At 40.4% G+C, this 16,696-nt stretch overlaps 1 protein-coding gene across 3 annotated transcripts in view; it reads left to right on the top strand.

Moving 5' to 3' along the window:
* The window catches only part of TLN2 (talin 2), a 435,350-nt gene that overhangs the window by 262,688 nt on the left and 155,966 nt on the right, over window positions 1-16,696 (top strand). For all 3 annotated transcript variants that reach the window (XM_042941831.1, XM_042941832.1, XM_042941833.1), the window contains 5 exons: window positions 1,759-1,822; window positions 2,863-2,967; window positions 10,309-10,464; window positions 14,856-14,957; window positions 15,888-15,964. In XM_042941831.1, coding sequence (XP_042797765.1) covers window positions 1,759-1,822; window positions 2,863-2,967; window positions 10,309-10,464; window positions 14,856-14,957; window positions 15,888-15,964 — 504 coding nt within the window. The remainder of the gene's footprint in view (window positions 1-1,758; window positions 1,823-2,862; window positions 2,968-10,308; window positions 10,465-14,855; window positions 14,958-15,887; window positions 15,965-16,696) is intronic.

The raw sequence follows: 16,696 nt of genomic DNA, 5'->3' as shown, positions 1-16,696 counted from the left end.
TTGCCCTAAATCAGTTTTCAGTAAGAGTTGATGCCCTAGCCACCTATTAAGGTGACCACTGATTATTTTAAAGGATCTTTATGGGATTTCATAGATCTTTGTTTTCACCCATTGTGGTCATCAATTTTTATGACATTCTGATTGCCCCATAACATGAAATTAGCTATATGATGTGTGGCATTTGCTTGAAAATAATCCTGGGGAGGGAATAGGTGAAGTCAGGAATGGCCGTGAATTAAAACTGTTGAAGCTCCATGGTGGATTCATCATCTCTCTTCTTTTGTAGAAGGTTTTACAAATCATCCTCTTATTGGCCAATGGTTACCCCTTAATGTCATTCCAGTGTCCTTTTGATAGCTTCTTCGATCTCAGGCCTAAGAAGCCCCAAGAACATTTGATATATTTCCTACCCCAGAGTTAGAATCAGTCACTTCTCCAGGGATTCTTGATTCCTTTTGGCAAGAAATGGTATTTGGAGGCCACCTGGTTGAGGCCTTGGGAGGTACTCATTGCCACCTTGCCCTTAGCTCCCTCTGTGGACATACTAAAAAATGTTTTTCAGAAAAAAGAATGAATCAGATATTGGGACCAGTATTTCCAATTTGAATGAAAGATTGCAAGATTTTCAGTTAGCTTTTTTGTTTGTTTTTTGTTTGTTTTTTTTTTTTTTGCTTTATTTTAATCCGCTAACAGGTTTGGTTTCTTACAACTAACGTAATTATCATTTACTTTATCTTAATTATATATCATGCAGTATAACCTAATTTTGTAGTGTGTGGTGTATTTGTGTGTTTAGCAGAGAAAGGGTAGTAGTTTTAAAATAAAGCTATCAATATTTAGTATGTCTTCTGTAGTTCATTTTAACTTTAAGACCTATCTCACGAGGGATGTATACTTAAAAGACTTTTTTCCAATGTTATTTAAAGTCCTTTTTCTCCCTGTAGTTAGACTGTCAACTTGATAAACTGCTAGGTTGATTTTTTTCAGTTTGCTTTGGATTTTTAGGTGTTGAATTTTTTCCCTCTGCTTTGTGATTCTAGGTGGTTCTAAAGTGATAACTGTAAAACAGGGAATATCCAGAGGTTGTTTTTTTTTTCCATCCTTGTTCCCTTTGCGCCGTTTTTCCCTTGTTTCCATAGAGAATCATTTTAGTTAGTGCTAGGTGTATCCTTGTATTGTTTTAAAAATACACATTAATGATATAAAATTAAAAATGCTTTCTTTCCTTTATCACAAAGACACTCTTGTACCCTTTGCTTTGTCATTTCATGATGTATCATGGAATTTCTTTCTTCTTTTTTTTTATTTAAATTTTTTTAATGTTTATTTATTTTTGAGAGAGAGAGAGAGACAGAAAGTGAGTGGGGGAGGAACAGAGAGAGAGGGAGACACAGAATCTGAAGCAGGCTTCAGGCTCTGAGCTGTCAGCACAGAGCCCATCGCAGGGCTCGAACCCATGAACCGTGAGATCATGACCTGAGCCGAAGTCTGATGCTTAACCGACTGAGCCACCCAGGTGCCCCTGGAATTTCTTTCTTCTTAATGTTAGTTTGTTCTTTATATCAGACTGGTTTTATATTTGTGTCCTATTGAAGTGCATTGTGGGATGTGATAGTCCAGTCTTAATTTGTACCATCAAATACTGGGAGAGTTAGTGAACTGAGTTGTACAAAAAGTTTGTTTTCTTTGCTTCACATCATAGAACAAATGCCTTACTTTTTTTTTTTTTTTTTTTTTTTTTTCTGTATTCTCTCTCAGTCTAAAGGAATTCCTGCCCAAAGAATACATCAAGCAGAGAGGAGCTGAAAAGAGGATATTTCAGGTATTGGAAATATACAGAACTTTATTATTCCTCTCACTCCCTATCTCATCTATTAGTATGAGAGGGGCCTCTGCACCTAATAGTTTCGTACCCCGTGCATGTACTCTACTTATATCATAAATGATTAGTGGCTCAAGAGTAAAGAAGCTGACAGTTCTACTCTGGGCAGATTTATTATCTTAATCCGTACCTTCTTGCTAAAGGTTACTTAGTCCTTCTGAGAAAAATGTGCATACATTTAATTTTAAAGGCATTATCTTGGTAGCATGGAAACAAGGTGATTTGCTATTAAAATGCACTGAGGAAGAAGCTACAAGTAGCTTCTTTGTCCTGATACTTGTCCTTTGAAGCTTGGAATTTGAAAATTTGTATCTTTTTAAAATCTGTTTTTTCCCCCTAAAAGAGAGTTGTATGTTCTAGGCCAACAGTAAAAAAAAAAAAAAAAAAAAGCCCTATTATCAGCTTTGCCATGCAACAATCACACCAGTGAATCCAGAATATCAGTCGCTTTTGGTACTGAAATGTAAATATAAGTTGAAATAGAAATTTCCTGTGTATAAAACATATTTTTTACCCTGTCTTGTTTCCAAGCCCTCTAATATGCAGGTATTTATATATCTGGGTCTTTGGGAAACTGCATATTTTGCATGCATGTTAGAATTATACCTCTCCTGGAGAACATTGTTGTAGCTCTCATTGAAAGCATTGCTTCTGAACCTATTGGGATATGGAGTTCTCCAAGAAGTTGATGACACTCAGGGACCCTGGTCTGCCATGTTGCACTGTGGGAACTGCTATGTATAGTTACAACATTTCTAGGGAGTCTGGGGTCCAGTTCTAGTTAACCAGGCCTGCATTTGAGCTTTCTCTGTGCTCCAGTCCTTGGTCAGCCGGTACATGGGTCACGGAGAGGTCTGCAACACAAAACTTGATGACTGATCATTCCCAGCAACCGTATGTGGCATATATCTTAACCACCTCTCCCAAGTCCACCTGCTGGCAGAACTCCAATAACTGATCCTTGCTGCTGTCACTTGTAGGAGCATAAGAACTGTGGAGAGATGAGCGAAATAGAAGCCAAGGTCAAGTATGTGAAACTCGCCCGATCCCTCCGGACGTACGGTGTGTCCTTTTTCCTGGTGAAGGTAAGTGGGCAGGGTGCAGAGGGGGTTTGCATCTACCACCTCCGCTATTAAAGTATCTGCTATCAAGCTGGGTTTGTTGTCCTTAGACCCCTAGTATTTGCGGATGAAGTGGTGACCAGTTTAGCCATGGGACAGACATGAAGTGTGTGAGCTCTAAGGCTGGTGAGGGAGCCTGGCCGCCCACAGGCCTCCGGGCACTTGTGTCTTGCCTTGGCACACTGTTGATGGTACAACGTCACCGAAGGAGCACGTTTATGTCTGCTTGTGAACACTCTTCTCTGGAAGTGTTTGACTTTAAGATTACCAAGAATGCCCTGGACTATGTGCGGGCTGTTGATCACTGCATACCAAATTGATGTGGTGAATGCAGCACTTACTTTGTATAATTGACCTGAGCTGGGCAATTTTTTGTGGCCGTCAGATCTCTTTTCATGGGAATTGTTTGCCTTCCTACTAGAAGGAAAACGGTGGGTCTTTGAAATTCAAGACTAAGGCCCTTGATGGGTGTGTTCCTAGGTGAACTGGAAAGTACTCTCATTAGCTTCTTTCCCCCTTTGTCCATCCTGACCTCACATACTCTATTTTAGTCATCTCACGAATAGGTTTCATTGATTTCCACTTGTTTTGCTGCGATTCTTGGCTTCCTGCCTTTTGCCCTTGGCCCTGGAGAAAACTCCACCCTGTGGTGGGGTTTCTCATATTGCTTTACACAGAGGGGAGTATTACCCACTGAGCTGCAGCTGCTTTCAGGGACAGAAGTCCCAAGGCCAGAGTCAGGGTGATTTAAGGAGGTTGCTCTCCCCACAGCTCAAGAGAACTGGAGAAGAAGAAAGTTATACTGTCCTCTAGGATGTTTGGGGATAGAGATGCTTTTCTTGACTCAACTCCCCACTGGAGGAAGCTGCCTCATTTGGGCTGAGAAGAAACAAAGATGTTACACGGAAAAGAAAGTGATCTGCTTCATGCTGAGGAGTTCCTTAAACTGAACAGCTCTCGGTTTTACACCCAAAAATGCCAGAGCCTTTGCAAATGATGAATGCATAGGTGAATCACTGTGTTTTTCAGAAAAACAATTTAGAAGCTGAATTTTTTATATTTAGTGTGAGTTTGTAACTATCCATGAAGTTTTGAATGGGGCTGATACCTTGTCGGTAAAAATGACTCCATCCCACAAGACAGCAACAGGAACATAGAGTAAACAGTTACATGCCAAGGATATCTTACTCAAACCTGTCAGCAGCCCCCTGGAAGAACTACTGTAACTTTCTTTTTACAAATGAGAAAAAGAGGCCCCAAAAGGTCAAATGAGTTAGCTGGGGCCCAAGGCTAATACCTGAAGGAGGCAAGACTTGAATCGAGGTATCTCTGATTTCAAAGACCTTATTCCCTGCCTTTGCACTCTGCTGCTTGGCTGAGGTGAGCCCGTTGGGACTGTAGTCACCTGCTCTCATCACCCTAGCTCTTACATCATCACCATGAACAGATGGCAAGGTCTTCTTGTTATAGAAGAAAAAGCTGCTTTTCATGGATGATTCTGAAGAACAGTAGATGACAGCTGAGTCCCAGTACCTAAGAGGTTAAACAGGTTCTCAGCATGTCTGATGCTTTGGCGTCGGTTTCCATGTTCTTGAGTTTTTCTGTAGTCCTTTATGTGTAAAATTCACCTCTTGTGTTCGTATCGTTTTCCATTAATACCATCACACTTGATACAGTCAGTTCCAGTGATGTGCATGTAGCTCAGGAAATTTAGGAAAATACATAGCACACAGCAAACTACACGTAATAATTAGGAAGGGCACTTGAGCAGCAGTTCCAGAAAAAATAAAATGTTCCCCAAGGATAATTTAGGGCCTGAGAAAAATACGCTTATGGTAGTAGAATAATTAGAGACTGAGCACAGATCTTGTTATTGCAAGGTCTTGCAGATTTACACAAAGAAAAACTTCTTTTACAAAAGCTTTTAAGGCAAAATAAGAAAATAACGGAAATTGCCTTCCTCTCTCTCTCTCTTCTCCTTTTCTTCTTCCTTTCTTGTCTTTGTTATTTTTTTTTTAAATTAACATCCCTTTGAAGAAAGGCCAGGATCAATTTTCATATGCATGTTAGGTATTCAAATTTTGGTTTTCTTTAGTTTTAATTTTGTGACTTTATCAAAGTGAGCAACCTGCCCACTTTAATTTTTTGCCCAGTGGTCCTGTTTGTACACATTTTAAAATGTTTTCATAATATTTCTTTTTACAAATGTTTATTTATTTTGAGAAAGTGAGCAAGCCTGAGCAAGGTAGGAACAGAGAGAGAGAGAAAGATAGGGAATCCCAAGTAGGCTCCACACTCTGTCAGCATAGAGCTGGATGCAGGGCTTGATCTCACACACTGTGAGATCATGACGTGAGCCAAAACCAAGAGTCAGATGCTTAACCAGCTGAGTCGCACAGGTGCCCCTAAAATTGATCCTAATAAATAGTTTCATGACCTCAGTTTGCCCTATTTTAAAATTAGTACAGCTGAGGAGTAATTTCATATTATGAATTATGAACCTTAATCAGATCAATAGGTCAAATCAGATGGCCTCATATACAGTGAAATAGCTACAAAAGAAATACAGAAAACAGTCCCATTTACAATAGCATCAGAAACAATAAATTACTTAGGAATAAATTTAGTCAAGAAAGTCAATGATATATACACTGAAAACTTCAAGGCACTGGTAAAAGAAATTTGAAAATGACACAAATAAATGGAAAGATGTCCCAGGTTCATGGATTAGAACAGTTATTATTATTTTTTTAAACATTTATTTACTATTGAGAGACAGAGACAGAGCACGAGCATGGGAGGGACAGAGAGAGGGAGACACAAAATCCAAAGCAGCCTCCAGGCTCTGAGCTGTCAGCACTGAGCCTGAAGCAGGGCTCAAACTCACAAACCAAGAGATCATGACCTGAGCCAAAGTCAGATGCTTAACCGCCTAAGCCACCCAGGCGCCCCTAGAACAGTTAATATTATTAAACCAACTATTCACTTAGCATAATTTCAGCCTACAGGTTTGTGTACATGTTATAACAATATACACAGTGATTTTAACTTTTAGAGTTATTTTTAAAATCAGTAAGTTGGTCAAGTAAACGTACAAACGTATGTCAATGTAATGAATTCATATGTGCCTGTGTATAGATAAGCACAATCATTTAAGACATAGGATGAAAAGAGGTCCCACATAGAATAGCGCATGCGTGCATGCACACACGCACACACATTGTATGGCTAAGGGATGGTAAGTTTTTTAAAAGTATAAATAACATAACAGATTTCTTTAGAACTCCAACCTAAACATGCTATTAATTATGAAAGAGTTGCATTGGCATAATTTAGGAAGTTAAAAATGAGTGAACAGCTTCTCAATCCTTATTTATATAGGCTATTAGAAATGTAAATAAGTCAATGAAATTACAACTTATGAAACATCTTAATATTGATAGTGAACACAATCATAACCTTAAGATTAATCATAGATATTCTCAGAGTGGCTAGATATGTTTACAGGTGCTTCTATCATGTTTTCGTCCATATCCGTAAACATATTGTCCTAATATTCAGAGCATTATATTTTGTTGTTATAAAAGAAAGTGCCTGGGTGTTGGGAGTCAGGAAGATTGGCCTGAAATCCAGGGAAGCAGCATACATCTATGTGGGAAACAGCAGAAACTCGTATGACTTTGAGAGCCCTCCATAAGCCCCCTCAGCCTCAGTTTCTTTCATCTGAAAACTTGTGTTCATGGCTTGTAGAGTGCAGCGCCTGGAAAGTAAGGATATTTGATAAATTTTAGATTATCCCAGCCCCTTAACTCTGTCCACATCTTCCTTATCCCTGGCTCCTGAATCTTTCAACTTCTAACGGGCTTTTAGCATCCATGATGTAGAACAAGAGTTGAAGTTTTCCAGTAAAGGGCCAAATAGTTCATCTTAGGCTTTGCAGGCCATACTATTCATCTGTGCCCAAGTGGCCTGAAAGCTGCCATAGACAATACCTAAGTGAATGAACTTGGTTAGATGCCTGTAAAGCTTTACTTATGGGCTCTGAAATTTGAATTTCGTATAATTTTTACATGTCATATAGTATTGTTCCTCTTGTGATTTTTTTTCAACTGCTTAAAAATGGAAAATTCACTCTTAACTCTTAGGTCATAAAAAAGCAGGCAAAAAGCGGGTGTTAGCACTGGCTGAGTTTGCTGACTCTGATGTAGAGAATGTCCATAAGCCACATAATGAGTCCATAGGGAACAGCTTTATGTGGCAGTATTCTCAGTGGCTAAGAACATATGCTTTGAAAAGAAAGACCTAGATTTGGATTCTGGTTTTGCCACTTAGTTTTACCTTAGGTAAGTTACTTTACCTTCCAACTCTACGCCTGTTCGCTTACCTGTAAAATTGTGACATTTTATGAAGTTTAAATGAGATAATATATAAAAAAAATGAGATTTCCATGAATGGAAGCTATAAATGTCTACAGGCTTCCTCTTTCATTGGCTCCTTTTGCATTTTATCTTGATCTGCTAATCAAAACCCCATGAGCAAGGATAAGGCATTTCCCATGAACTGCAAAGGATCTTGTTTTATTCCAAGAAATTACTGTGGAAACCTGTCTCATTTATAAATTTGTCTTGAATTTTCCCTGTGGCCACAACCAGAGCCTTGAGGTGAGATACCTGGGGACTGACCCTCTTCTCCCCTTAACTGTAAAAACATCACAGAGGGGCATTCGGAGCCTCTCAGGATCATGAATTAAGTCGAGATAGATTGCCAGCTGCTAGAGAAAAATGGCCAGTGAACAGGATCTTTAACACTGTTTTGCTTTTGAACAGCCATCCCTTTCTTCTATGCCCCTAAAAGAAATATGTGTGCTAATAACAGAGCAGAGCATATAAGCCAGCACTTTGGAACCAAGCCAAGGTAGAATTTTCGTGAGCACAGTTGGATCACAGGTTTAGGCCACATCCAAATCAGGGGCCTAGAGCCAATGCATGCCAAAAGCTTAACCCTCTTGGATCCCCTCACACATTTCTGAATCTCCCATGTAAAGCACAGGTGATGTGAGAATCAGCCAATCACCACACCAGTGGGAAGAGTCAGAAGAAGAGCAGGCTTGACCACAACCAGCCGCTAGGGCTGAGGCCACAGTCATGGTTGAGATGCGCCAGAAAGAGGAGAGGTGGGGCTTGTTAATGAATCCTGCCCCTTCTTGGTAGAATGCGGACTTTCTCCTGCCTCTAAGTTATGCAAGCCCAAGACATCCTCAAAACAAAATCAACCTAATGAGGACCACCTGGAGAGAAGTTTCTACAGAAGTGCAGCTACAGTCCCTGTGTGTGTCTGTGCATGAGAGACCGGTCTTTACTGGGGCCTGCCCGGCCTGTTTGCTTCTGGAGATGAAAGGATGCTGGTCTGTGTAGCCGAAGGTTGGAAAGGCCAGGTGTAGGGTGGGCTGAGATTGGGAGATACAGGGAGGAAGAAGGCGCCTCTCCTAACCTGGAGGCTCTACTGCTGTGGGTCTAAGGCAGGACTTCATGGAAGAACCAACGTGAGTAGCTCTGAGCTGAGTGCTTCTTGATTTTAACTTTCTCCAGCTGCTGTGCATTTTGTGGGCAGGCCCTGAAGCAATTTTATCCTTGACAGTGGTCTCTGGTGCTGGGTTTCAGCATTTTCTGAGTTTCTTCTATCCCCTTCCCCCTAATCATGATCTTCTGACGGAATGCCCACTCTACGTTGTTTGCTTGTTGACTGTGATTTCCTCTCCTGTCCAGAGTGAGCTCCTCAAGGGTCAGCATAATCTGTCACAATTCTGTATTCCCTCACCCCAGAGCCCCTCGAGGGGAGGTGCAGATGGAAAAGGCTGAAAGCAACAGCTGCAAACCATATTTTATTTCATCTCCTCTTCCTGGTCCCAGCAGCTGGGCTCGTGCCAACCCTATGTGACTCACTGCCTAGAACTTCTTCACCTAAATCTCACTGTGGCTCCTGAAGCCAGATTAGACTAGCTGGCATCACCCACCCTGCATGGATTTCACCCCTTTGGGAACCAGCCTCTCCTTACAAAGAATCTGACTCTTCTCAGGGTTCATTTTTTAAGTACCGAGGGCTTCTTCCCCTGCCTTATTCCCTTTCTCAGACACCCACACAGATTCCCAATCTTATTCTCTCCTCCTCCTGGGAGGAAGCTGGAGCTGTGCATTGACCTTCACTGTCAGATGGCTTATGAACTACCAGTGGGGGCTGCGGCCGGGAGGGGTGGGGGGGGGGGTGAATTTTTGTCTTTTCTCTGATTTCACCAGAACACAGTACACTGTTGTAGACAGACCACTTTGGAAGTGAGAGACAGTTTTGAGCTACTGAAATTTGTGTTCAAATCATGGCTTTACTGCTCACTATTTGCCTTGGACAAGTGGCTGGTCTCTTCATTTGCAAAATGAGGATGATGATCCCAACGTTTGAGGGTTGCCCTGAAAATTAATGGATAATATTAACTACCTAGCACATGTCTATTATTTTAAAATTGCCTATCCCTTTGTATGCATACAGAATTGGTGTGTGCTAATTTGTAAGTGTATTCCTCCGAGAATAACGATTTAGGCGTTGCTAGGTTTCAGCAAATATTTGGGAAGTTGTTGTTTTTTTTTTCCCTGATAACAATAGAAATAAATGTGAAATTATTTCTTAAGGGAAGTTTTAAGTGAATTGATTTTAAATGAAATTTGAAGAATAAGGAAAAAAGCACAAGAAAATTAATACAAATCATTTGAGATGATCATCGTGACCATTTTATCATGTAATGAAATTTTTATTTTTAAATTTTTTTGAATTTTATTTTAAAAATTTGTTTTTAAAATTTTATTTTATGTAAGATCATGCTATACAAACGGTTTTTACTTTATACTCTACTACAAATTTATTGCCATGAATCCAATTGTTTTCCAATCATATTTTTTTAAACAATTTTACGTTTATTTCTTAGAGTGTGCAAGTGGGGGAGAGGGGCAAAGGGGGGCGGAGAGGGAGAGAAAGAGAGAGAATCCAGGCTCCAGACTCAATATGGAGCCCAACTTAAGACTCAATCCCACGACCCTGGGATCATGACCTGAGCCAAAATCAAGCGTCAGACATTCGACCAACTGAGCCTCCCAGGAACCCCTCCAATCATAGGATTGTTAATGGTTGTAGAATACTTGGCTACTTGACTATATATACCCTGATTTACTTAAGAAATCCCCTGTTGTTGAAATTTTTAGTTGTTGCTAGTTTTTCACTGTGATAAACTGTAGCTATGCTTGGTATTTCCTGTTTCAGGAAAAGATGAAAGGCAAGAACAAGCTTGTGCCTCGCTTGCTGGGCATCACTAAGGACTCGGTGATGCGCGTGGATGAGAAGACCAAGGAAGTGCTACAGGAGTGGCCGCTCACCACCGTCAAGCGCTGGGCAGCCTCACCCAAGAGCTTCACGCTGGTACAGACCGGCAACAGGGAGGACTAACATGGCCTTGGGTGGTTCTGTGGGGCAGGAGAGGGGATGCAAGCCCCTTGAGTTTCTCAGGGAGCAGTGTGGAGAGAGACAGAGGTGGAAATTCAGAGACAGCAGGGACTGGTCCAGTCTTCTAGGTTCCTGATGCTGTGTCTAAGCATGCCCTAAAAGGAAACTTTCTAATGCTCAGAGGCTGATCCAAGGTTCCCTCTTTATCTAGTTGTTTTGGAAGTTCCTAAGCATTGTGACATCTCACTGAGGTGTGTTTTCCCAACCTGCCTAGAAACAGCATGCTGTATAGTGGCAATGGCATAGACTTTGGGGTAGTATTCAAAAGCAGCTGGTCATTTCCCAGTTCTGTACCCTCGCCCGAGTCGCCTGTCCACTCTGAGACTTAATGTCATTAGCTTTAACATGGGGATCATAATACGTGTTTGACAGAGTTGCTAAGATCAAACAAGATGATGATGATAACATTCTTAGTGTGAAATATGTGGAAAGTAGGGAGAATGTAGTCGTCCCAGGCCTTGAGACCTTAATAGTTGTTAGCAGAGTATAGTTGTGTTGTTACCTTAACTATTGCTACGTTGACATGTGAGAATTGATAGGGCTGTTATTTTGTAGGGCTAGTTGAGTAATAAGAGATATCAGTGTAGAAATTTCTCCATCTCCTTAGCGCTCCTGAAGTGTACTGTCCTCCAGCTCTAGTGAAATATCAGCTTGAAATATCAGCTTGTATCTAGGTAAGATCTCCCAATAGGCCATCAAAAAAAAAAAGGTATAAGGAAGGGGTTTTACAGGGAGTCTTTAGTTATCTAGTTTGATCAGTGGTTCATAGACTCTTGCCACTTGGAAGGAATCATCAGAAAATATACCTTCTTCTATCCTGTAGTCAGTAACAGCTGTCGGTACATGGCCTTTACAAGGGGGTATTCCTACTTAGAGAACTGTATGCTTGTCTTATGTGACAGGAAGTTGTGAATAACTTGTAAAACAGAAAAATCAAGAAACCTATATAAACATGTTATTTATAAGAAACTGCTGAAAGGGTTCAAGGTAGTTGCCTGTGGGAATGGGAGGGGTGGAGAGTAAAGATGGGAATGGCTAGGGCAGGGGCCCGCTGTGTTTTATTATATACCTTTTAGAGCTATTGGTCCTTTAGAACTAGGTCCAATTCCCACTTTGTTGAAAACAAAAAGTTACTTTGAAGATAAATAGTGATGAGTTGCAGTAACTACCTCAAGCACAAGAGAGAAAGAATATCATCAATGCCGTTTATTAAAGTTGAATTAAAATTTGTCACATGTGATATTTCTTTCCACTCCGAGCCTTAATTTAACTTCCAAATGTTGGAGATTCTCCTGTTGTCTTCCTGTTAATGATTTTTAGTTTGATTCTGTTTTGGTTGAAGGACATACTTTGTATAATGTCAAGTCTTAGAATTTTAAGATTTGTTTTCCATCCCAGGATATGGTCCTTCTAGGAGATGTTCCTTGAGTACTTGACAGGAGTGTTCTGTAAATGTCAGTTAAACCTTGTTAGTTGATGGTGTTGTTCCAGTCTTCGGCATCCCAATAAGAATTACAGATTTTTCTATTTCTTTTTTCATCTTTATCACTTTTTACTTCATGTGTTTTGAAGCTCTCTTGGTGCCTGCACATTTAAGATCCCTCTGTCATGTTCATGGAGAGATTGTTTTATCATTATATTCTTCTGTTCCTAATACATTTTTTGCTCTGAAGTCTGCTTTGTCTTGATAGAGCCATTCATGCTTTTTAAAATTAATGTTTGCATGATACATCATTTCATCCTTTTACTTTCAACCTACCTATATTGTACTTGAGATAAGTTTTTTGTAGAGTGCATAAAGTTGGATTGTGCTTTCTTTTAATCCACTTTGTCAATCTATTTTAATTGGCCTATTTAAACCATTTTTATTTCAGTCTAGTTATTGATATGTTAGGGCTTAACGCTACCATTTTATAGTACTTTTCTCTTTATGCTCCCTCTGCTTATTTTTCCTCTGTTTTCCTTCTTTTAGGTTACATAAACATTTTTTAGAGCTCCATTTTTATTTCTTAATAATGTTTCAAGCCTATATCTTTGCTTAGTGTTCTTAGTGCTCTAGATATTACCATATACATAAGAAAATCAAAGCCTACAGGTGTGGATACTTACACTTTAAGAAAAGTCTAGAAACTTTACTTCTATTTTGGTCTCTTTACACTCTTCACTTTTTGACTATAACTCTTCAAAGAAATACTTCTGTATCCATTGAACACCACGTGAGATAGTATTAGACCTTCGCTTCACCCATAGAATACAATTAAAGAAAACTCATGAGGTGAAGGAGAGGTTACTACATTTACTTCTATTTTTATCTATCCCACTGTTGTTTTCTTTTGAAACTTCCCAACCTTCTTCTGTTACCAGTTTCTTTGTTTGAAGAACTTCCTTTAGCCATTTTTTAAAGATAGGTAGATTTACTCACAACAGATTGTCTTACTTTTCCTTCATCTGAGAATGTCCTTATTTCCCTTTGATTCATAAAGGATAATTTTACAGGTATAGTATTTAATATTGACAGTTCTTTTAGCCCTTGAAAAACGTGCTGCTGCTTTTTGGCCTCCTTGCTTTCAGAGTAGAAGTGGTCATTCAAGTTGGTGTTCATTAGTAGATAATGTGTCCCTTCCTTAAGTTGTTGGTATGGATTTATTAGGAGTTATTCTCTTTGGATTGTGATCAGCTTCTTGAGTTTGTAGCTGTATCTCTTTAATTTGGGAAATTTTTCAGCCATTATTTCTTTTAATACTTTTTTTTGTCCCACATTCTCTCACTGTGGGATTCTGATGATATGAGTGTTACATCTTTTGTTACTGCCCTCCCAGATCCCTGAAGGTCTGGTTTGTAAGTTGTTTGTTTGTTTGTTTGTTTGTTGGCTTTTGTTTAGTCTCTATTCTTTTTACTGTTCAAACTGACTAAATTTTATTAATCTTTTTGTCAAGTTTACTGACTATATGCTCTGTCATCTCCACAGTGTTTACCTTATCACGTGAGTTTTTCTGTTTTGGTTATTACATTTTTTCACTTTCATAATTTTTTTTTAACGTTTATTTATTTTTGAGACAGAGAGAGACAGAGCATGAACAGGGGAGGGGCAGAGAGAGAGGGAGACACAGAATCTGAAACAGCCTCCAGGCTCTGAGCTGTCAGCACAGAGCCCGACGCAGGGCTCGAACTCACGGACCATGTGATCATGACCTGAGCCAAAGTCGGACACTTAACCGACCAAGCCACCCAGGCGCCCCTCACTTTCATAATTTTTATATGGTTCTTTTCACTTGTTTCTTTCTTGAAACCTCCTTTTTGTATCAGGAGAATTTTGTAATTGATCGTCAAAACATTTTTTTAGGACGGTTGCTTTAAAATCTTCATCAGATAATTCTAATATCTGATTCAGCTCAGTATTGGCATCCATTGATGATCTTTTCTTACTCATATCATAGTTGCTTTGGTTCTTGATATGAGTAGTGATTTTTTTAATTATAGCTGGACATGTTGGTTATTAGACTCTTCATCTTCATTTTTGTTGTATCTGACAATCACCTTGTTTAGATTTAGTGTGTAGTGTTGTGGCCTCCTTTCGTGGGCTTTGCTTACAATGACAGCTTATTTTCTGAGCCCTGTTAGTGCTATTCTGGATTGCTTTGTTGTGACGCTACTGGGGTTCCTGCTCAAACCCTGATGGTGCTGTTTGGGAAAGTACTTCCTTGGAGCACCCGCTGTTGCTGTGTGGCCTTTGTTGGGGTAGGCAGAAGCCACAGGCCTGTCTCTGTGTCTCCCAGTGGGTGGAGGGCAGGAAGACAGAAGGCCTCACTGTGACCACTGCTGCAAAAGGACCAGACCACCTGCCTGTCTGGGTCGTGGAGCAGGGACTGGGATGCTGGGCTTCTCCTGCTCAGCAGCTGCCGAACACCAGCCCAGGTTTTGAAGCTGGGTTGAGACTGTCAGATAGATCTCTTTTGGGCTTTTCCTCTCCTGGTCCTTTGGCGGGAAAGAACAAATTTTTGAAATCCTGCCTGTTGGAGGTTCTGGGTTTCAGGCACCCATCCTTGAGGCTAACAGATTATAAAAGAAAACCCAAGAACTCCCAGACAGTGGTTTCTCAAGTACTGTGGTTTCTAGCCAGTCTACCTTTCCAGCTTTCAGAGCCCTTTTACTACTTGTTGAACAAATTTTAGGGTGTTCATTTGTGTTTAGAAGCAAAGAGAAAGGGAAAGCGAGTCTATGTCATCTTGCTCCCAGACTGGACCTGTTCACCTTTAAAACTGCGGAAATATAACACAGTTCTATTTCTTCTAATGCTGTCTTTTCAGGATTTTGGGGAGTATCAAGAAAGCTACTATTCAGTACAAACCACTGAGGGAGAGCAAATATCCCAGCTGATTGCAGGCTACATCGACATCATCCTCAAAAAGGTATTTCATACTGATGCACGTTGGAAAAGCTGCTGTTTTAGAACACTGAATGATGTTGCTCCCTGGATGGGAAGAGTGGAACCTAATTTGAATTACTTGATTCCAGAATTTAATATTAATGTTCAGATCACTTGAGTGTGTAGTCCTTCATCTCAAGATCCTACGAGAACTTGCATTTTAGCTGCAGTTCATATTTGTGTTATTGCCAGGTAGTGAACAGTAGTGCCTCACTTAGCTGTTGAATGAGACTAGCTAACCCCTCAGCAGCTTCCTCTCTAGGTAGTTAGGTTATGCTTTCTAGCCTCTTTAGAAACCCAGGTTGAGGGGCGCCTGGGTGGCTCAGTCGGTTGAGTGGCCGACTTCGGCTCAGGTCATGGTCTCACAGTTTGTGAGTTTGAGCCCCGCGTCGGGCTCTGTGCTGACAGCTCGGAGCCTGGAGCCTGCTTCCAATTCTGGGTCTCCCTCTCTCTCTGCCTCTCCCCCTCTCATGCTCTGTCTCTCTCTGTCTCAGAAATAAATAAACATAAAAAAAAAAAATTAAAAAAAAAAAAAGAAACCCAGGTTGAGGGTCTGAAAATGTTCTTGGTATTTTTCCTGAAAAAAATTTTTTACCAATTTTAACGGGGTTATATGCCATAGTGGTATGCTATGATTGACCATGACTTCAAGATACAGCCCACTGAGATAACCAAGTTCTACCAGAACATCAGTATATCTACTAGAACATCTCTATATTACGTTAAATAATGTATTTCGTATCGCTTTTGTTTTTGTTGACCTATCCCTTCGTCCAATAAAGGAATTTTGGGTAAACCTCAATATTGTTGCTTGTGTGTAGTTCCTTCTAAAAGGTATCTTCAGAGGTTCTGGTGTCAAAACCTGCTGACTTTGTGGGTTCTTGTTCTTGTTTTTGGTCTCGTTCTACCTCAGAAACAAAGCAAAGATAGATTTGGATTAGAGGGGGATGAGGAGTCGACTATGCTGGAAGAGTCTGTTTCCCCGAAGAAGTAAGTATTATTAATAATGCTGGAGAACCCCCTTCTCCCTAAATGGGCAGGTTTCTTCGTGCCACCTCGGGGCTCAGTTACCCTGAAGTCCGAAACATGGCGGAGATGACAGTGGATGATATAGAGGAGTCTTCTGGAAGTGTGGTCCCCAGACCATCATTTTCAGTGTTGAGTATGTCTTGTGGGAGGAGGCGGCTATGGATTTCAGGGAGACACTGAGCAAGATGTGGTCTTTAACTCCCATCTTTGGACACAGTGAGTATTCGTGAATCCTGTTCTGCAATAGCTCAGTGAAATCTGATAACCTGCGTCATTTTCATCAAAGGCTGGAGAGTGGGCCTCTGTTTAGTTCTGTGCCTGTGGGGCAGGGGTCTAGCTGATGGAGGAGTTACTGTTTATAGAACTCTTACTACATGCCACGTGTGTCATGAGGCAGCACAAATGGTTAAAAACATGGACTCTGGAGCCAGATTTAAGTGGGTTCAAATCTCAGGTCTCTTTTTTTCATGTGTGGCCTTGGGGACATTACAAATTTCTTCTGCCCCTTCATCTCAACTGTAAAATGAGAATAAGGATAGTACCACCTTGTAAGTCTTATTTTGATGATTCAGTTGTTAATAAAGCATGTAAAATGGTGCCTGGCACATCATAAATATTTCCTGCTCTTATCATTTTCAATTCAGAATAGTCTCAATTTAACTTCATTTTATAGGTGAAGAACCTGAGATGTAT

This window comes from Panthera leo, chromosome B3 (genome assembly GCF_018350215.1).
Source record: "Panthera leo isolate Ple1 chromosome B3, P.leo_Ple1_pat1.1, whole genome shotgun sequence".
NCBI lineage: Eukaryota > Metazoa > Chordata > Mammalia > Carnivora > Felidae > Panthera > Panthera leo.
Note: the sequence above shows the minus strand (reverse complement) of the source record. Positions and strands in the feature narration are given on the sequence as shown.